The sequence below is a fragment of the Giraffa tippelskirchi genome, chromosome 8 (assembly GCF_054371585.1).
Source record: "Giraffa tippelskirchi isolate mGirTip1 chromosome 8, T2T-mGirTip1v1.2.pri, whole genome shotgun sequence".
Taxonomy (NCBI): Eukaryota; Metazoa; Chordata; class Mammalia; order Artiodactyla; family Giraffidae; genus Giraffa; species Giraffa tippelskirchi.
Genome location: NC_137282.1, coordinates 125,027,681 through 125,048,304, shown reverse-complemented (window position 1 = coordinate 125,048,304; position 20,624 = coordinate 125,027,681). Strand labels below are relative to the sequence as shown.

At 46.2% G+C, this 20,624-nt stretch overlaps 1 protein-coding gene across 2 annotated transcripts; it reads left to right on the top strand.

Moving 5' to 3' along the window:
* The first annotated feature begins 17,801 nt into the window (after nt 1-17,801).
* On the top strand, nt 17,802-20,529 carry SMIM29 (small integral membrane protein 29). 2 transcript variants are annotated; one of them, XM_081520042.1, is made up of 5 exons: nt 17,802-17,853; nt 19,139-19,262; nt 19,512-19,537; nt 19,814-19,919; nt 20,081-20,529. In XM_081520042.1, exons 2-5 carry the CDS (start codon nt 19,212-19,214, stop codon nt 20,144-20,146), a joined length of 249 nt encoding a protein of 82 aa, XP_081376168.1. In that variant the 5' UTR covers nt 17,802-17,853; nt 19,139-19,211; the 3' UTR covers nt 20,147-20,529. The 2 variants fall into 2 exon arrangements, with proteins under 2 accessions (XP_081376168.1, XP_081376167.1); XM_081520041.1 differs by having other exon boundaries at nt 19,139-19,322.
* Nucleotides 20,530-20,624: the final 95 nt, after the last annotated feature.

Below are 20,624 nucleotides of genomic sequence, written 5' to 3'. Positions count from 1 at the left end.
GTGGATTCTTAACTAGTGGGCCACCAGGGAAGTCCCATGATGGGCCATTCTAAAGGTGACCTGTCCCCATCACATTCACTGCTTGTGGACTGTTCTTCATTTTCAGGGTAAATACAAACTTTGGGATTATTTTACTCCAGCCCAGTCTCCTAATAGCCTGCAGGAAAGAGGGCAAGCAAGAGAGAAATCTCAGGAGGCCCCCAAACTTTGAGCATGAGTAACAAGGGGAAATTAGCCCAAAGAACATGAACGCAGGTCTGACATTGCTGGAACCAGCACTGGGGATTGCACTGCCCAATGCATCACACTTTTATGCCCTTCGTTACTGTGAGGTAGCAGCTTTGACCATCCAAGCCAGATCGAGTTGGCAGAATTCCTACCCAAACCCCAGTCAGGCTAGCTCCCATTCTTTTTGGAAACGCTGGTAATTGTGCCCAACAAACTCTGTTGTTATAAGCCATGGAAGTGTTTGCTTTCTGGTTTCAGACACATTTGAGATGTGAAAGGTTTATTTTATCTCCTTGGTCTTGTGACACCCAGCTAACGAGATACCTCAGCATCTGCGGATGCAGCCATGAGGCTCCATGTTCTGTGGCCTGAATACCAGCAACGTGCTCAACCCAGGACACGCAGTCCTCACGGAAACGGTGGCTTGGGTGACAGATGGCATGTAGTGGAAGAGGTGACAGCCTAGGGAGGTAAGCAGTTGGGGGTAGGGTAAGAGGGGCTGATGGAGAGAGCTTGGGCAGGAGGACCACGGAAGCACGGGATGAGTGAGAGATTCAGAAGAGAGAGACGAGAGGGAAGGTTGTTGGCTATGACAGAAGGTGTGAGCGTTGGAATTAGACCAGGGGGAGACCTCAGTTCAGCTGTTGACAAGCTCTGTGACCTTGGATAAGTTACCGTTCCCATTTTTTCCTGTTCACTGGGGGAGAAATCTCCTTTGTGGGGTCGTCATAAGCATTAAATAAGTGAAGGAGTGGGGACTTCTCTGGTGGCCCAGTAGCTAGGACTCCATGCTCCCAATGTAGGGTGCATGGGTTCGATCCCTGCTCAGGGAACTAAGATCCCATATGCCACAACTAAGACGAGGTACAGCCACATAAGTTCATTAAATAAATAAAAAGGATTAGGAAATAAGTGAAGGAGTGTATGTGACACCAGAGTTGATATGTGATGGTTAGATAGTGGCTGAAAGTGAACACCTGTTTGGGAAATGCCAAAGGCTGTGCTGAGTTCACTAAATAAGACATAATCACGGTGCAAAGTGACAAATGCAATAGAAGGCAGAGAGAGTGACTAACTCCATCCCAAAAGAGCCACGATCTGAGAGGATTCATGAGGGGTGAAGGAATTCTCACCAAAAGGACAGCATGTGCAAGGACACGGCGCTAGGGTAACAGCGAATTTTCTGGGGCTGGAACGTGATAGCGGTGGTGGGGAGGGAGGAGGGGAGGCAGAGGGAGCCATGGGAGAGATCAGCTGGGGTCAGGTGGCTTGGCTGACGGTTTGAACTTTCCTCCACATGACTGGGAAGCCAACAAAGGTTTTAAAACAGCAGTGACCGCGTGGGGTTGGGCATTTGGGGAAGGTGACACTACTCTCTACTGATGCTCCTGGGTTGTGTCCCAGGCCTTCGTGCCAGGTGATGTGTTCACTGCTGTACGTTTCGTCTTTGCTGCCCTTGCAAGTAGGAGCTTTGACCACCACCTGTGTATGGGAAAGGGAACGGAGGCCTAGGGACGGTTGTTTTTTTTTTTTAACTTTTTATTTTGTGTTGGGGTATAGCCGATTAACAGTGATAGTTTCAGGTGAACAGCAAAGTAACTCAGCCATGCATACACATGTACCGATTCTCCCCAAACTCCCCTCCCATCCAGGCTGCCCCAAAGCGTTGAGTAGAGTTGCATGTGCCCTACAGTAGATCCTTGTCGGTCACTTATTTTAAATACAGCAGTATGTACCTGTCCATTCCCAACTCCTCCCCCCATCCATCCCCCTGGCAACCGTAAGTTCATTCTCTAAGTCTGTGAGTCTGTTTCTGTTTTGTGAGTAAGTTCGTTTGAATCATTTCTTTTTAGGTTCCACATATAAAGGATGTCATTCAATATTTCTCCGTCTCTGACTTACTTCACTCAGTCTGACAACCTCTAGGTCCATGCATGTTGCTACATTCTTTATAATGACTGAATGATATCCATTGTGTATGTGTTCCACATCTTCTGTACCCATTCCCCTGCCGATGGACATGGAGGTTGCTTCCATGTCTTGTCTGTTGTAAACAGTGCTGTGACGACCTCAGGGTGCCTGTATCCCTTCAGATCCTGTTCTTCTCCGGGTATATGCCCAGGAGTGGGACTGCAGGGTCATATATGGTAGCTCTCTCTTTTTAGGCAAACTGCTGTTTAAAAGAACTGGACAAACTAATTCTAAAAATCACAATGTAAAGTGCCAAGGATGTCTAAGAGGTTTTGAAAAACTACAAGGATAAACAGAACTATAGGGAAGCCCTGTGTTCTATCACTATCAAGACTTAATATAAAGATATAGTAACTGAAACAATGTGATAAATGGAAATAACCAGACAAAGAAGTAAATTAGGAAACTCAATAGACCTATATGTATATATGGGAATATAGTGAGAGCCAGAGAAAACATGCATCTCAGTAGGAAAAGGATTGGTCCTTCAGTAAATGGTGTTGGAATAATTGGCTAACCAAGTGGGAAAAAAACAAATTTAGATCTTCTACCTCACACCATACAATGAAAATAAACTCACAAATGTGTCAGTCAGTTCAGTCGCTCAGTTGTATCTGACTTTTTGCAACCCCGTGGACTGAAGCACTCCAGGCTTCCCTGTCCATCACCAACTCCAAGAGCTTGCTCAAACTCACGTCCATCAAGTTGGTGATACCATCCAGCCGTCTCATCCTCTATCGTCCCCTTCTGCTCCTGCCTTCAATCTTTCCCAGCATCAGGGTGTTTTCCAGTGAATCAGTCCTTTGCATCAGGTGGGAGTATTGGAGGTTCAGCTTTAGCATCAGTCCTTCCAATGAATGTTTAGGACTGATTTCCTTTAGGATTGATGGGTTTGATTTCCTTGAAGTCCAAGGGACTCTCAAGAGTCTTTTCCAACACCGAAGTTCAAAAGTATCAATTCTTTGGTACCCAGCTTTCTTCACAGTCCAACTCTCACATCCATACATGACCACTGGAAAAACCATAGCCTTGACGAGACAGAGCTTTGTTGGCAAAGTAATGCCTCTGCTTTTAAATATGCTGTCTAGGTTTGTCATAGCTTTTCTTCCAAGGAGCAGGCGTCTCTTAATTTTATGGCTTTACACAAATGTGTAAAATGAGTCAAAGCTTTTAGGAGAAAATACAGAAGCCAAGTAATATATACAAGGTCACACAAGTAATAAATGGAATGACTGTAGTTAAACCCAAGGGGTCTGATTCCAGAACCTGCCTTCTCACCCACTCAGCAGCACTTTTCTCCTGGTCACTTTAGTGTGTAAGTTGGATCGGAGCTAGGAGAAACTGCAGTCAGGAAGTGGTGAATGAAGTTGCATCTGAGGACTTCTTGTGGAATCACCATCACTCAGCCAACAGGTTGGGCACTGATAGTACGCCAGTACACAGCCAAGTGTCTGTGTGACAGAGACCATCAGGAGCTCAACGAACATGTATTGAGAGCAAGTGTATGGGTAGTCATAACACTTGGGTAGGTGAGAAAAGGTTAAAAATAAGGCAACAGTGGTGAATCACTGTTGGGGTGCGGTGGGGTGGAAGGATATTAGGGAATCATCTAGTCTAATCTTCTCACTTTACAGGTTGGGAATTAGACACAGTGGGAAGGGACTTTTCACCAGTATTGGAGTCTGGAACCCTAAGCAGAGAATACACATCTCTGGCCATGCTGTAAAGAACCAGCTGGTCCAGCTCTGTGGACACGAAAATATCTTTGTTTTTTTAAATGATTATCCCACTCTGGACACCAAACACTGTCCAGCTGGTGCCAAGTCTAACCCCCTATCCATCACTGCCTCACTCATTCATTCACCATTATTTGTTTAGTCTTTCTTGTGTCCATCTCCTCCCACTGCAGCCCCCCTACAGAATCCCAATCTTGAATTCACCCCTCTGATGCAAGAGCTGAGCCTGCCCAAAGAAAACTATGTCCCGTGGGTCACTGTGGGTTCATGCGTCCCCTCTAGAAAGCCTGCAGTGCCACCTGTCAATGGCTAGTGACTGCCACATTGACAAGTGCAAAGGCCACTTATTTTCTCCCTGACTTCACTCCCTGCTCCACCCCCCACCCCAGTGTCCTGGCTACACTGCTGGTTCTCCTCCCAGCCACAGCTTTCAGAGTAAAGTTCTAATACCCTGGAGTGTAAGTCACTCAGTCGCGTCTGACTGTCTGTGACACCATGGACTGTGGCCGACTCTTTACCAACTGAGCTACCAGGGAAGCCAGTACCTTAGAGTACCCAAAATGTTTTGTGATTTAGCCCCTGCCCACTTCTCCTGACTCATTTCTGCCACCTGCCTTGCCCTTTTTCTCCCCTGGCCTCATAGAACTTTCTGCAGTTCTCCAAACGCACCGTTTATCACCGCACTGTTGCAGAATTCACACGTGTTGTGCTACCCCCAGTTCCCTCTACTCCCCTCATCTCTCAGCCCAGTATCCTGTGAACTTTCCCAGACTGAGGGAAGGAGCTCATGGAGGACTCACTGGTCACTTCCAGCAGGCTTCCAGACAGGCAAGCAAGGCCAAGATAGGTTGAAACTAGAGAAAGGCCGTCGTGGGTGTTTGCAGTTTGGAGGTGGAGTTGAGGCTAATTTGTTTTACTTGGAGGGAACTTGATCTGAGAAAACTGAGTGGACCAATTATAACAACTAATATTATTTGATGAGTGCTTTCCAGTATACCAAGTACTCTCCCACCAGTTGAGACAGTTCCTTGATCGCCTACTGCTTGTACAGGGCTAAGGGCCAGGGCCCTGACCTTCACATCTACCCTGAGAGGCAGGTACTTTGATCCCTGACTCGCTGTTGATGGAGCTGAAGCCTGGAGGCTAGAGGCCAGGGGAAAGCAGGTCGGGTGTAGGTCAGACCTGGAGGGAGGCAAGTGCCTTAAGGTCAGGTTTCTGGTGCTGCCAGGGGGTGACCAGCAGGAACCCAGAAGTGGAGGGAGTCCCACAATGTCTGCGGCGGGGTCTATGGGATCTCTCTCTGCCTCTGCCCCGTGGACCTTGGGGTGAGGCTGCTCCACTGGGCAGTGTCTCAGAAGCTTGTCTTCCACTCCTGGAGCAGCCCCCTGCTGTACCCTCCCAAAAGAGGCCCATGGGTCTCTGGAAGCAGTGGAAGAACAGCTGAAGCAAAGGTATGGAGGTCGGAAAACAGAGAAGATACACGCAGAACACCAGGTTAACTACACAGAAATAAGTGAGCCAGTGTAAGAAAGAGCCAGGGGACTTCCCTTGTGGTTCAGTGGCTAAGACTCCACGCCCCTGACGCAAGGGCCTGGTTTCAATCCCTGGTCAAGGTACTAGGTTCCACGTGCTGCAACTGAGAGTTCTCATGCTGCAACTAAAGATGCTGCATGCTGCAAATAAGACCCAGCACCACCAGATAAATAATTTTTTAAAAATAACCAGTCAGATTGTTTTGTAGTCCTTTACATTTATGGAGCAGGTTATTATTTACCTAATGTTTACCGTCCCCCCTTTTTTTGGACCTTGCCATGCATGGCTTGTGGGATCTTATTTTCCCTGACCAGGGATTGAGCCTGGGCCGTCGGCAATCAAAGTGCAGAGACCTAACCACTGGACTGCCAGGGCATTCCCCCATAAATGTCATTTCTTTCAGTCAACAATAAGCTTATTTATGAGGTGGGTATTACTAGTTACATTTTGGAGTCAAAGACTCTGAGATTCCAAGGTGTTGAGTGACTTAGTTGAAGCCACAAGAGTGGCTAGTAGTGGGGTCAGGGCAGTTGGGGCCAGCCTGGCAAGGTTAAACCTGGGCAACATGATGGTGGCCAATAAGATTCTGCTACAGTCTTGGTTCCTTTTTCTTTGTATGTTTCCCCCTTCCCAATCCCTGGGCATTGGCCCATCAAGTCACCTCTCATTAACTCATTTATAAAATAAACATGCACTGATCCATATTTATTGAGGGGTTCTTTTATTTTTTATTTATTTGGCCATGCCAGGTCTTAGTTGCGGCATGTGGGATCTAGTTCCCCTACAAGGGGTGGAACCTGGGCCCGCTGCATTGGGAGCACAGAGTCTTAGCCATTGGACCACCAGAGAAGTCCCTGTTGAGGCATTCTTTACTCTTCATATTTTTAAAACTGTATTGAGCTATAATTGACATAAAATAAGCTGCAAATAAAGTGTATAATTTAATATGTCTTAACATATGTGTTCAAATGAAACTATGATAACCAAGGTAATAGATCTATCCTTCACTCCCCAGCTTTCTTTGTGCCTCTTTGTGATCCCTCTCGCCCAACTCTCGCACTTTCCAATCTGCTTTCTGTCACTATGGTTTGTGTTTGCTAGAGTTTCGTATAGTAGAATTATGCATCAGAATCTGTATATATTGCAAGCTATGAATTCAAGTTGGTAATTTTTGCATACAGATATCCAGCTGTTCCAGCACCATTTGCTGAAAAGGCTATCCTTCTATTTGTAGATGGCTGTGTTTTTGTTTTTTGCTTTGGCCACGCAGTGTGTAACGTGGGATCTTGGTTCCCCCACCAGGGATCAAACTTGTGCCCATTGCACTGGGCGTGCCAAGTCCTAGCTACTGGACTGCTAGGGAAGTCGTGGTGTTTTTGCTCTTGTGGCTGCACTGGGTCTTCGTTGCTCTGCATGGGGTTCCTCTAGTTGAGTGGGGCCTGCTTGTTGTGGAGCATGGGCTCTAGGCACGTGGGCTCAGTAGCTGCAGGCGTGGGCTCTGGAGCCGGGCAGTCGTGGTGCACGGGCTTAGCTGCTCTGCAGCATGTGGGATCTTCTTGGGCCAGGAATCGAACCGGTATCCCCTGCATTGCAAGGCAGATTCTTAACCACTGGACCACCAGAGAAGTGCCTGGTTGTGTTTTTATCATGAAAGGATGTTGATTTTTTTTTTTCGTCACATGCTTTTTTGCATCTATTGAATTGATTATGTGATTGTTTTCCTTTGTCCTATTAATGTGCTATATGACATTGATTTTCCTATAGTTGAAACCCCCCTTGCCTTCCTAGGATAAATCCCATTTGGTCATTGTATGTAATCTTTTTTAATGTGCCATTGGATTTGGTCTGCTAGTAATTTATTGAAGATTTTTGTACCTATGTTCATTAGGAATATTGGTCTATAGTTTTTTTATGGAATCTTCTCTGACTTTGGTATCAGTATAATGTTGTCCTCACAGAAACTATTCCCCTACTCTAGTTTTTGGAAGAGTTGGAATGAGATTGATGTTAATCCTTCTTCAAATGTTTGGTAGAATTGGCAAATGAGGACATCTAGTCCTGATTTTTCTTTGTCAGGATGTTTTTGATTACTGATCCAATCTTCTTACTTATTATAGGTCTGTTGAGAATTTCTACTTATTCTTGAATCAGTTTTAATAATTTAGGAATTTTTGAATTTCATCCAGATTACCTTGTTTGCATATAATAGTTTATAGTGTTCCCTTATAATCCTTTTCATTTCTGCTTTCATTTCTGATTTTAGTTATTTTCATCTTGTATTTTTTTTAGTCTAACTAACGTCTTGTCAATTTTGTTATATTTTCAAAGAACTAACTTGATTTTGTCAATTCTCTGTTGTTCCCCACCTCCCATATTTATTTGTGCTGTATCTTATTTTCTTCCTTCCTTTAATTTGCTCTTCCTTTTCTGGTTCCTTAAGATTTAAAGGCAGGTTGTTGATCTGAGATCTTCTATTAATATAAGCATTTACAACTATAAATTTCCCACTGCATACTGCTTTTACTGTATCTCGTAAGTTTTGGTATCTCTTCATTTGTCTCAAAGTATTTTCTAATTTCCTTAATGATTTCTTCTTTAATCCATTGGTTTTTTAATGAGTGTGTTGTTTACTATCTGCATATTTGCTAATTTTCCAGTTTTCCTTCTGTTACTGATTTCTAAATTCAATCCACTGCATTCAGAGAACATACTTTGTATGATTTCAATTCTTTTAAATTTATTCAGTTCTTTTATTGCCTTACATCTATATTAATGAGATATTGATCTGTAGTTTTGTGTGTTTGTCTGGCTTTGGTAAGTGAACTGAAGTGAAGTGAAAGTCGCTCAGTTGTGTCTGACTCTTTGCGACCCCATGGACTATACAGTCCATGGAATTCTCTAAGCGGGAATACTGGAGTGGGTAGCCTTTCCCTTCTCCAGGGGATCTTCCCAACCCAGGGATCAAACCCAGGTCTCCCACATTGCAGGCAGATTCTTTACCAGCTGAGCCACAAGGGGGCTTTGGTAAGAGGGCAGTGCTAAGTTATAATGAGTTAGGAACTGTTCCCTTTTATTCACGTTTTTGGAAGAGTTTGAGAAGGATTGATGTTGATTCTCCTTTAGATTTTTGGTATAATTCATCAGTGAAGCCATCAGGTCCTGAGTCTTTCTTTGTTAGGTTTTAAAATTTCTTAGAATTTGTTTTGTGGCCTAACATATGATCTCTCCATACAAAGCTCATGTGTACTTGAGAACAATGCGTATTCTTTGGAAGAAGTATTCTGTATGTATGTCTGTGAGGTCTAGTTGATTTATAGTGGCTTTTTTTTAATTCAGTTAGTTTTATTTTTGGCGACACTGGGTCTTTGTTGCTGTGTGGGGGCTTTTCTGTGGTTACGGCGAGCGAGGCGGGGCTCCCCTCTAGCTGCTCCGTGTGGGCTTCTTGTTGCAGAGCATGGACTCTAGGCACACAGGTCTCAGTAGTTGTGGCTCAAGGGCTCTAGAGTGTGTGCGTCCACTAGCTGTGACACACAGGCTTAGCTGCTCCGAGACATGTGGGATCTTCCTGTTCCAGGGATCAAACCAGTATCCACTGCATTGCAAGGAGGATGCTTAACCTCTGGACCACCAAAGAAGCCCTATAATGTTTTCAAGCACTCTGTTTCCTAATTGATTTTCTGTGTAGGATCAGTTCAGTCAGTTCAGTCGCTCAGTCGTGTCTGACTCTTTGCAACCCCATGGACTGCAGCACACCAGGCCTCTCAGTCCATCACCAACTCCCAGAGTTTACTCAAACTCATGTCCATTGAGTCGGTGATGCCATCCAACCATCTCATCCTCTGTTATCCCCTTCTCCTCCCACCTTCAATCTTTCCCAGTGTCAGGGTCTTTTCCAGTGAGTCAGTTCTTCCCATCAGGTGGCCAAAGTATTGGAGTTTCAGCTTCAGCATCAGTCCTTCCAATGAACATCCAGGACTGATCTCCTTTAGGATGGACTGGTTGGATCTCCTTGCTGTCCAAGGGACTCTCAAGAGTCTTCTCCAACACCACAGTTCAAAAGCATCAATTCTGCGGCACTCAGCTTTCTTTATAGTCTAACTCTCACATCCATACATGACTACTGGAAAAACCGTAGCCTTGACTAGATGGACCTTTGTTGGCAAAGTAATGTCTCTGCTTTATAATATGCTGTCTAGATTGGTCATAACTTTTCTTCCAAGGAGTAAGCGTCTTTTAATTTCATGGCTGCAATCACCATCTGCAGTGATTTTGGAGCCCCCAAAAATAAAGTCTGACACTGTTTCCACTGTTTCCCCATCTACTTGCCATGAAGTGATGGGACCGGATGCCATGATCTTAGTTTTCTGAACATTGAGGTTTAAGCCAACTTTTTCACTCTCCTCTTTCACTTTCATCAAGAGCCTCTTTAGTTCTTCACTTTCTGCCATAAGGGTGGTGTCATCTGCATATCTGAGGTTATTGATATTTCTCCCGGCAATCTTGATTCCAGCTTATGCTTCTTCCAGCCCAGAATTTCTCATGATGTACTTTGCATATAAGTTAAATAAGCAGGGTGACAATATACAGCCTTGACGTACTCCTTTTCCTATTTGGAACCAGTCTGTTGTTCCATGTCCAGTTCTAACTGTTGCTTCTTGACTTGCATACAGGTTTCTCAAGAGGCTGGTCAGGTGGTTTGGTATTCTCATCTCTTTCAGAATTTTCCACAGTTTATTGTAATCCACACAGTCAAAGGCTTTGGCATAGTCCATAAAACAGAAATAGATGTTTTTCTGGAACTCTCTTGCTTTCTCGATGATCCAGCAGATGTTGGCAATTTGATCTCTGGTTCCTCTGCCTTTTCTAAAACCAGCTTGAACATCTGGAAGTTCACGATTCACGTATTGCTGAAGCCTGGCTTGGAGAATTTTGAGGATTACTTTGCTAGCGTGTGAGATGAGTGAAATTGTGCGGTAGTTTGAGCATTCTTTGGTGTTGCCTTTCTTTGGGATTGGAATGAAAACTGACCTTTTCCAGTCCTGTGGCCACTGCTGAGTTTTCCAAATTTGCTAGCATATTGTATGCAGCACTTTCACAGCATTGTCTTTTAGGATTTGAAATAGCTCAACTGGAATTCTATCACCTCCACTAGCTTTGTTCATAGTGATGCTTCCTAAGGCCCACTTGACTTCACATTCCAGGATGTCTGGCTTTAGGTGAGTGATCACACCATTGTGATTATCTGGGTCATGAAGATCTTTTTCTATAGTTCTTCTGCATATTCTTGCCAGCTCTTCTTAATATCTTCTGCTTCTGTTAGGTCCATACCATTTCTGTCCTTTATTGAGCCCATCTTTGCATGAAATATTCCCTTGGTATCTCTGATTTTCTTGAAGAAATCTCTAGTCTTTCCCATGCTACTGTTTTCCTCCATTTCTTTGCACTGATCACTGAGGAAAGGTTTCTTATCTCTTCTTGCTATTCTTTGGAACTCTGCATTCAAATGGGTATATCTTTCCTTTTCTCCTTTGCTTTTCGCTTCTCTTCTTTTCACAGCTATTTGTAAGCCCTCCTCAGACAGCCATTTTGCTTTTTCGCATTTCTTTTTCTTGGAGATGGTCTTGATCCCTGTCTCCTGTATAATGTCTCGAACCTCCGTCTATAGTTCCATCAGGCACTCTATCAGATCTAGTCACTTAAATCTATTTCTCACTTCCACTGTATAATCTTAAGGGATTTGATTTAGATCATACCTGAATGGTCTAGTGATTTTCCCTACTTTCTTCAATTTAAGTCTGAATTTGGCAATAAGGAATCCATGATCTGAGCCACAGTCAGGTCCCGGTCCAGTTTTTGCTGACTGTATAGGATATTCTTTCCATTATTGACTTTAAGGTATTGAAGTCTCCAACTATTAGTGTAGAGCTGTCTGTTTCTTCCTTCAATTCTGTCAATGTTTGCTTCATGTATCTTGGGACTCTGTTGTTGGTGTATGTGCGCATGCTAAGTTGCTTCAGTCGTGTCTGACTCTGCAAACCTGTGGACTGTAGCCCACCAGGCTCCTCTGTACATGGGATTCTCCAGACAAGAATACTGGAGTGGGTTGCCATGCCCTCCAGGAGATCTTCCTGACACAGGAATCGAACCCATGTCTCTTATGTCTCCTGCACTGGCAGGCAGGTTCTTTACCACTGGTGCCACCTGCGGAGCCCTGTTCGGTGTATACATAACTGTTAAAGCTTCTTCATGAATTGACCTTGGTATCAATATAAAATGTCCTCCTTTGTCTCTAGTAACAGCTTTTGACTTAAAATCTATTTTGTGATATGAGTATAGCTACCCTAGGTCTCTTCTGATTATTCTTTACATAGAATATCTTTCCATTCTTTCACTTTCAACTTATTTGTGTCTTTGGGTCTAAAGTAAGTCTCTTGACAGCAGAATATACTTGGATCCTTTCCCACCTCTTTTCATTCCAATCCCAAAGAAAGGCAACACCAAAGAATGTTCAAACTACCGCACAATTGTACTCATTTCACATGCTAGCAAATCAATGCTCAAAATACTACCGCACAATTGTATTCATTTCACATGCTAGCAAATTAATGCTCAAAATTCTCCAAACCAGGCTTCAAAAGTACGTGAACTGAGAACTTCCAGATGTTCAAGCTGGATTTAGAAAAAGGCAGAGGAACCAGAGATCAAATTGCCAACATCCATTGGATCATAGAAAAAGCAAAAGAATTCCAGAAAAAAACATCTTCTGCTTCATTGACTGCACCAAAGCCTTTGACTGTAGTTCACAACAAACTGGAAAAATCCTTCAAGAGGTGAGGAATACCAGACCACCTGACCTGCATCCTGAGAAATCTGTATGCAGGTCAAGAAGCAACAGTTAGAACCGGATATGGAACAATGAATTGGTTCCCAGATAGGGAAAGGAGTACTTCAAGGCTGTATATTGTTACCCTGCTGCCAGACTGGATGAAGCACAAGTTGGAATCAAGATTTCAGGGAGAAATATCGATTACCTCAGATATGCAAATGACAACACCCTGATGGCAGAAAGTGAAGAGGAACGAAAGAGCCTCTTGATGAAAGTGAAAGAGAGTGAAAAAGTTGGCTTAAAGCTCAACATTCAGAAAACTAAGATCATGGTGTCTGGTCCATCCCTTCATGGCAAATAGATGGGGAAACAATGGAAACAGTGACAGACTTTATTTTCTTGGGCTCCAAAATCACTGCAGATGGTGACTGCAGCCATGAAATTGAAAGATGTTTGCTCCTTGGAAGAAAAGCTATGACCAACCTAGACAGCATATGAAAAAGCAGAGACTTGACTTTACTGACAAAGGTTCATGTAGTCAAAGGGATTTTTTTTCCAGTAGTATATGTGGATGTGAAATTGGGACCATAAGAAAAGCTGAGCACCAAAGAATTGATGCTTTTGAACTGCAGTGTTGGAGAAGACTCTCGAGAGTCTCTTGGACTGCAAGGAGATCCAACCAGTCCATCCTAAAGGAAATCAGTCCTGAATAGTCATTGGAACGACTGATGCTGAAGCTGAAGCTCCAGTACTTTGGCCACCTGATGCCACTGACTCATTGGGAAAGACCCTGATGCTGGGAAAGATTGAGAAGGCAGGAGGAGAAAGGGATGAGATGGCTGGATGGCATCACTGACCCAATGGACATGAGTTTGAGCAAGCTCCGGGAGTTGGTGATGGACAGGGAAGATTGGCGTGCTGCAGTCCATGGGGCGCAAAGAGTCAGACACAACTGAGTGACTGAACTGAGCTGAATGATTACTGATGTTGAACATCTTTTCATGTACTTACTTGGCCATTTGCATATCTTCTTTGGGGAAATGTTTATTCAAATCTTGCTAGATCATTTAAAAATCCATTCTGCTTTTTTTAGTGTGTGATAAAATATACATAAAATTTACCATTTTAATAATTTGAAACATATAATTGAGTGGCATAAATTCATTCATAAATTGTGCACTATCACCAATCTCTGTCTTTTAATTAGTGAGTTTATTCTATTTCCATTTAAAGTGACTACTGATATTGAGGGACTTACTTCTGCCATAGTACTGTTTTCTATATTGTCATTTTTTTTGTTCCTCAGTTCTCCGAGTACTGCTTTCTTTTGGGTTTGATTTTTCTCCTAGTATGTACTATTTTGATTTCCTCTTCATTTCCTTTTCTATGTATTCCCTACCTATTTTTTATTGGTTACCATGGTGATTACAATTAACATCCTAAGATTAAGAGTTGATTTATCATCAGAAACCATGAAGGCCAGAAACCAGTAGAATGATATGTTTAAAGAACTGACAGGAAAACAAAAAATCCTGTCAAGCAGTAATTCTATATCCATAAAAACTGTTAAGGAGAAGTTCAGACATTCCCGGATGAACAAAAGCTACTGTTGTTAGTAGACCTGCCCTACAGGAAATGCTGTGCGAATGTGCTCAGCTGTTCAGTCGCGTCTGACTCTTTTCGACCCTGTGGACTATAGCCCACCAGGCACCTCTGTCCATGGGATTCTCAACGCAAGAATGCTGGAGTGGGTTACTGTTTCCTCCTCCAGGGGATCTTGCTGTCCCAGGGACTGAACTGGCATCTCCTGCATTGGCGGGCGGAAAGTTCACTGATAAAGGTAATAAAGTAAAGGTGACAAAGTAAAATAAAAGCTAGTATTACTGTATTTTGGGTATGTAACTCCTCTTTAATTCTTATATGGTTTAAAAGATAGATGCATAAAACCATAATTATGAGTGTGTTAATATGCATGCAATATATAAAGATGTATTTGTAACAATACCAACTTAAAGGGGGACGTGGAATTGAATAGGAGGAGTTAGTGTATGCCATTGAAGTTAAGATGGTATAAATTCAACCTGAAGTGCCATACATTTATCTGTCTCTTAAGTGTGCTTTGATAATTTGTCTTTGTTTCTATGTATTTTCTATTTCAACTAAGTTATTGAATTTATTTGCAAAATGTTGTTCCTAATATTCCCTTATTATTCTTTTATGATCTGTAGAATCTGTTGTGATGTAGAATCTTTCATTCCTAATACTGGTGATTTGTATTTTCTTTTTTCCTGACCTGTCTGGCTAGAGGTTTATCAATTTTGTTGATTTTCTCAAGAAGCAGCTTTTGGTTTCTTCGATTCTCTGTTTTTCTGTTTTCTGTTTCATGGATTTCTGCACTGATCTTTGTTATTTTCTTCTGTATACTTTGTTTTCAGGTGGAAGCTGGGGTCATTGACATCTTTCTTTTTTTTAATAGATATTTATTTAGTGCTATAAATTTCTCTAATAGAGGTGTCCCACAAATTCTGACACGTTGCATTTCCATTCAGCTCAAAATAGTTCCCAATTATTCTTTGATCCAGAGGTGTGTTATTCACTGTCTAAATATTTATGAATTTTCATAGGATCTTTTTGTTAATGATTTCTAATATAATTCCACTGTGATCAGAAAACATATCTTGTATGACTTGAATCCTTTTTATCGAGACTTGTTTTATGAAGTGCTGATATTCTATAAATGTCAAGGTGGTTGATAGTGTTGTTCCAGTTTAATTCTGGCTAATTATTTATCTGCTTGTTTTATCAGTTATTCAGAGTAGTATTGAAATCTTTGACTAAACCTGTGATCGTTCTTTCTTACACTTGTATCCATTTTTGTTTCATGTATTTTGAAGCTGTCTTCTTGGGCACGTGAACATTTAGAATTGGTCTGTCCTCAATTAATCATGTCATTAATTCAAACTGACCTCTTTTTTAATCTCTGGTAATATTTTCTGCCTGCAATCAAATTTATCCGATTTTATTACAGCCCTCCCAGCTTTCTTTTGACAAGCATAAACAAGGCATATCTTTTCCCATCTTTTCACTTTTACCCTGTTAGAGTCTTTGTAGTCAAAGTACATTTCTTATGAGCAGCGTATAATTTGGTCTTACTTTTTTTTATCCATTCTGACAATCTCAGCCTTTTAATTGGGTTTTTCATTTTATTATTTTTTGGCCATGCATGGCATGCAGGATATTAGTTCCTTGACCAGGGGTTGAACTCATGTCCCCTGGGGTGGAAGTGGGGAGTTTTAATCACTGGATCACCAGGGAAGTCCCTTAACTGGGCTGTTTAGACCATTTACCTTTACTGTGATTGACAGAGTGCGGTTTCAGTTTATCATCCTATTTGTTTTCTGGTTCTTTCATCTGTTCTTTGTTACCCTTTCCTCTTTTTCTGCCTTCTTTTGGATTACTTGAGAATTTTCAATTGTATTTTATCTGTTTTGTTGGCTTATTAACTCTGTTATTTTATGGTTTATATTATATGGATTTAACCTACCACAGTTCATCTCATCACAGGAACAAACCAGGCCTCAAACACAATCCCAGAGCAGTTGCCAGCACAGAGCTGTCCAGGAAGAGGGCCCACCCATCAGGGCCCATTCTGCTTTCCCCTTGCTGATCACACCAAGGGCCTTGGGAAGTCATCACACCACTCAGAACCTCAGCTTGCTCCTTTGTAAACTGACGTCATCCCACCTGCCCTGCCTACCTTGGAATGGTGTTCTGTTCTAGGAATAAAGACCCCATGCCTTTCCACACACTAGCCTAGCTAATGCAACCACTAGGCCTGCTCCTAGGACCACTAGACTCTCAAGATGTGTGGTTGGAAATACTGAGAATGGGAACAAAGTTTGAGTATGTGGGCAGCCAAGGGCCCTTGGGTTCTAAAACCTACTGCTTGATCCCTACTTCCCTGTAAGGTGGGGGAGGCCCTGCCTGGGGAGGTGCCTCCTCCCTCTGCCCTCCTAACAGAAGCCTGATGGGCGGTCTCCCTACTCTCCAGACCCAAAACCCAGAGAATACCAGGAAATCTGCCTGGAGGTTCCAGACCCAAGCTTTTCTCTCATTCCTTTCCCTTTATCTGATTCTCCATCACAGTCAGATGGTGGTATCTGGAGGCAAGAGGCGAGCTTCCACCTGTCTTCTGGCTCCTAATTGGGTCATCTCTGCACCAGATCTGCTCTCATCGAACCACTTCTGGAAGGACTTGAGAAGACTGAGGCCTGACCAGACCAAGTGGCTCAACCACATCTGGGCCATTGGCTGTCCCTGGCAAGAACAGGGTGACCCAGGAAAATCCCTGGCAGTCCAGTGGTTAGGACTCTGTGCTTCCACAGCCGGCGGCACGGGTTCCATCACTGGTGGAGGAACTAAGACCCCGTGTGCATCCTCTGACTGTCAAAAAAAGAATAGGGTGAGGCACACCACCCTTGTATCTTCAGGAGCACCTGAGGACCCAGGAGGATCTCAACCTGGTTCAGCTGCCACAACCTTTTATGTTCTTGGGTGTTTTCCATTACCTGCCAATCTGGAGTTTTCCCAGTTGCATGTGATTCTGATGAGGGAGAGGTAACTGTAGGTTTACCTACAGTTGTAAGAAATAACGGAGATAGAGCCCTTCTACACTTGGCCTAGCTTCCGCCAATGCTAACTTTTGCAAAACTCTAACATCACCATTAGGATACTGACATTGTTAAAATCCACCGATCTTACTCAAATTTCCCCAGTTAAGTGTGTGACATTTTAATGATCAGATCATGGAAGCTTCGACCCAACCTTAACCTACTTGGCAAACCTATTGTGACGCAGAGGGACTTCACCCCACTGGTCCGTTTTTTTATGCCCCAGAAAACCAGAAAGAGGTTAACAGGGAAATCTAAAATTCAGGGCATGCTATGTGCTAGGCTCCTCGTGCCATCGTTTGCTGCCTGCAGCAGCCTGTTTTACCAATACGAAGAGTAAGTAAGGCGCAGGGACAAAGGGTGGCTGGGCTCGAGGTCCGAGGCAGGGCAGGGGCTACCCTAGGCCCGCCTACACACTCCGAGCACAGCACAGACGGGCAGTCCCGCTGCGAGGAGACCTAGAGGGCTCCACAGACATTAACGGAGGCCCCAAGAGGCCGGCGCTGCACGTTAGAGTGGGACCCGGCTCCGACCAGCAGGGCGAAGGGCGCGCGCGCCAAGCCCCGGCCCCGCACGCGAGCTCCGGCGCGCGACCGACCCGGGGGCGCCCCGCGGGACGCCGGGAAGCCGCGCGCCCCGCCCCGCGCCGCCGCGCAGCCCGCGGCTGCCCCCTGCCGCCGCGGCGTGGGCGCTGCAGCCCCGGCTGTCTCCGCCTCCGAATTGGCGGCTCCGGTAGTCTCCGGCCTGCTGCCTGCGGCCATCGGATTGGCTGCACCCCGATACCGCGGCCCCGCCCGTTTCCCCGGGTCCTTTGATCACGCGCCTGCTGGCTCTTCCGGGGCCCGGGAGCCAAACGAGGGCGTTCCTTTCCGGGCTGCAGCGGCGGGAGGTAAGGCATGGCCGGGTTGCATGGGCTGCAGAGCGCCGGTACAGGTCCACGCCTCGGGGTGTTGGGATTCCAGGATACTCGGGTCGCTCTGCGCCCCCCTCACGCTCTCGTCCCCCGGCCTGAGCTTCCCAGCGCCGTGGGAACTACCTCCCGCTCTCCCTTGCTGGTCCGCATCCTAGGGACGGCCTGTCACCCTCCCTACCTCGGAATGTCCCCTCGACCACGGGACAGGCGTGCGACTGGTCGAGTCCGGAGCCCCCATGGGCACCGAGACAGGCGCTCAGCCCTTAACCTCCGATGGAAACCCAGGCAAAGCGGGGTCACGGACCTCGGGGCATCTGCATGCAGCCACCCATGAGGAGTCTCCTTGCATCTGTCATGGGAACTGACCCTCTCTACTTCCGCCTGTCATCCCAGGCCAGGAGGGGAGGGACCCGGGCGGAGCCCCGAGTGAGGACCAGGGGGAGGTGACATCACCTCGCAGATGCAACCCAGCCCTGCCCACTGGTGTCCACCCTGGCACAAGACCAATGGGGGGAGACGGTGCCCATGTTCTGTGTCTGGAGTGACACCAGGGACAATGAAGGCCTGGGACCTATAGCCTGAAGTATGAGCACTGGACCAGGATTGAGGGGGGTCCTCCAGATGCTCCTGCCTCACCCCTTGACTGCAGTGAGGACCCCGTATTTTAACCTAATCTCTCCATTTTGCTTCACTGGATAGCTTCTGGCAGCTCAGTGCTCCAGGAGGAGGGGGCGGGAGCTGGGGACGTCCACCTAAGCTTCCCTCAGTAACTGGTATCTGCAAATGTTTGGCCAGCACCAGCACCTGAGTGAGAGCCCCACCCTGGGCAGCACTCGGGCCCTGGGTCTGGCCTCCCCTTGGTGCCCTTTACCTCCAGGATTTGCTGGGAGTCACGGGAGGGTTCAGCCCAGCACAATGACCTGGAAGACCCCCTCCCTCCCCTTTCCAGGACCTGACCTTAGTTTTCATGTATTATTACTATCAGGGAGGGATCCGGAGCCTGGCTGTCACCCTGGGTGGAATTGACAACCTCCTTCCTCCTCTTTGGCTTCCCTCATAGCTCAGTTGGTAAAGAATCCACCTGAATGCGGGAGACCTGGGTTCAATCCCTGAGTTGGGAAGATCCCCTGGAGAAGGGAAAGGCTACCCACTCCAGTATTCTGGCCTGGAGAATTCCATGGACTGTATAGTCCATGGGGTCGCAAAGAATCGGACATGACTGAGCGACTTTCACCTTCACTTTCACTTTCCTCCTCTTCAGGGAGCCCAGGGGAGGCGCCCTCCCGAGGCAGTACTGCCCATGCTGACTACCCGGCCCTCCAGCTGCCGATGTCATGAGTAACACCACAGTGCCCAATGCCCCGCAGGCCAACAGCGACTCCATGGTGGGCTATGTGTTGGGGCCTTTCTTCCTCATCACCCTGGTCGGGGTGGTGGTGGCCGTGGTAAGGAGCCTCCACACACATACACACACCCCCACACTCTTGCTAAGGCAGGGCCAAGTGGGCCTGGACCAGCCTGTACACAGCATCTCACTGTCCTGCTGTCATGGGAGAGGGTGTGGAGGTGGGTCCCTGTCCCCCATGGGCCGTCCTGGGCTCAGCCGCCTCCGCAGTGCTGTGTCTCTGTTACAGGTGATGTATATCCAGAAGAGAAAACGGTGAGTGCCACCTCCCCTGCATTCTGCTTCAGAGTTCTTCCCATAGGATCTGAGATCCCAGCATCCACGTCAGATGCCCCTCAAGCCATTCTTAGACAAACCTGCAATTCCCTGCACGCCACGGTTAGGTTTTTTCCTATCCAGACATGTGTCCTTAGAGCTCTAGTATACCCTGAAAGGTACCCGCTGGAGGTGCCCCTGTCAGGGGAAACGGCGGAGTCAGGTGTCTGCACAGAGGTGTGGGGTGCTGTGGCTGAGCACATCTGTGCCCCCCAGGGTGGACCGGCTTCGCCATCACCTGCTCCCCATGTACAGCTACGACCCTGCCGAGGAGCTGCACGAGGCCGAGCAGGAGCTGCTCTCGGACGTGGGGGACCCTAAGGTGAGCACTCTGGGGAGACAGAGAACCAGCAGGGGTGGGCCTGCTCTCCTCACAGCCCTGAAGCCGGAAACTGCTTCCGCCCTCACCCTTCCCCATCTCGGCCGTGGCCAGTCAGGTGCCTCCCTCCAAGCTGTGCTGTGGCCTGGTCTCCCCTGCTACAGGTGGTCCACGGCTGGCAGAGTGGCTACCAGCACAAGCGGATGCCCTTGCTGGATGTGAAGACATGACCTGAGCCCCCTGCCTGCCCCCCAACTCCACCTTCAGAACCATGGGGTCCTGATCAGCCAGGGCCCCGCAGCCTGCTGCTCCTCCAGCATCCTTCCCTCCACCCTGGCTCCTAAGGCCCGCAGAGCCACCAGCCTCCACCTCCTCACTCCCTCCTAGGCCTTCAGCCCTTTGTGGGATGAGCCTACCTACCACCCACTCCCAGGAACTAATGAGAATGTTTCTTCCTGGGGTGAAAGGGTGGCTGGGATTACCAGGTGGGGCTTTGCCCTTCCATGGGCACCTTTCTTTAGCCCTCCCAGGCTTAGCTTTGGAGCTGTTCCCATGGTGACAGGGACTAATGTATATTCAGTATATATATTTTGTAAATAAAATGTTTTGTGGCTAGGGGTGTAGTTGATTTCTTCAAGAGGGGCTTAAGTTACCTTCCCTGGAGTCAGTGAAGTCGCTCAGTCATGTCCGACTCTTTGTGACCCCATG

Excerpts from the sequence above, each read along its gene's own strand:
- SMIM29 (XM_081520041.1), top strand. The coding sequence starts at position 19,212 with ATGAGTAACACCACAGTGCCCAATGCCCCGCAGGCCAACAGCGACTCC. Across the intron at positions 19,323-19,511 it reads TCGGGGTGGTGGTGGCCGTG|GTGATGTATATCCAGAAGAG; the intron begins GTAAGGAGCCTC and ends TCTCTGTTACAG. Across the intron at positions 19,538-19,813 it reads TATATCCAGAAGAGAAAACG|GGTGGACCGGCTTCGCCATC; the intron begins GTGAGTGCCACC and ends TGTGCCCCCCAG.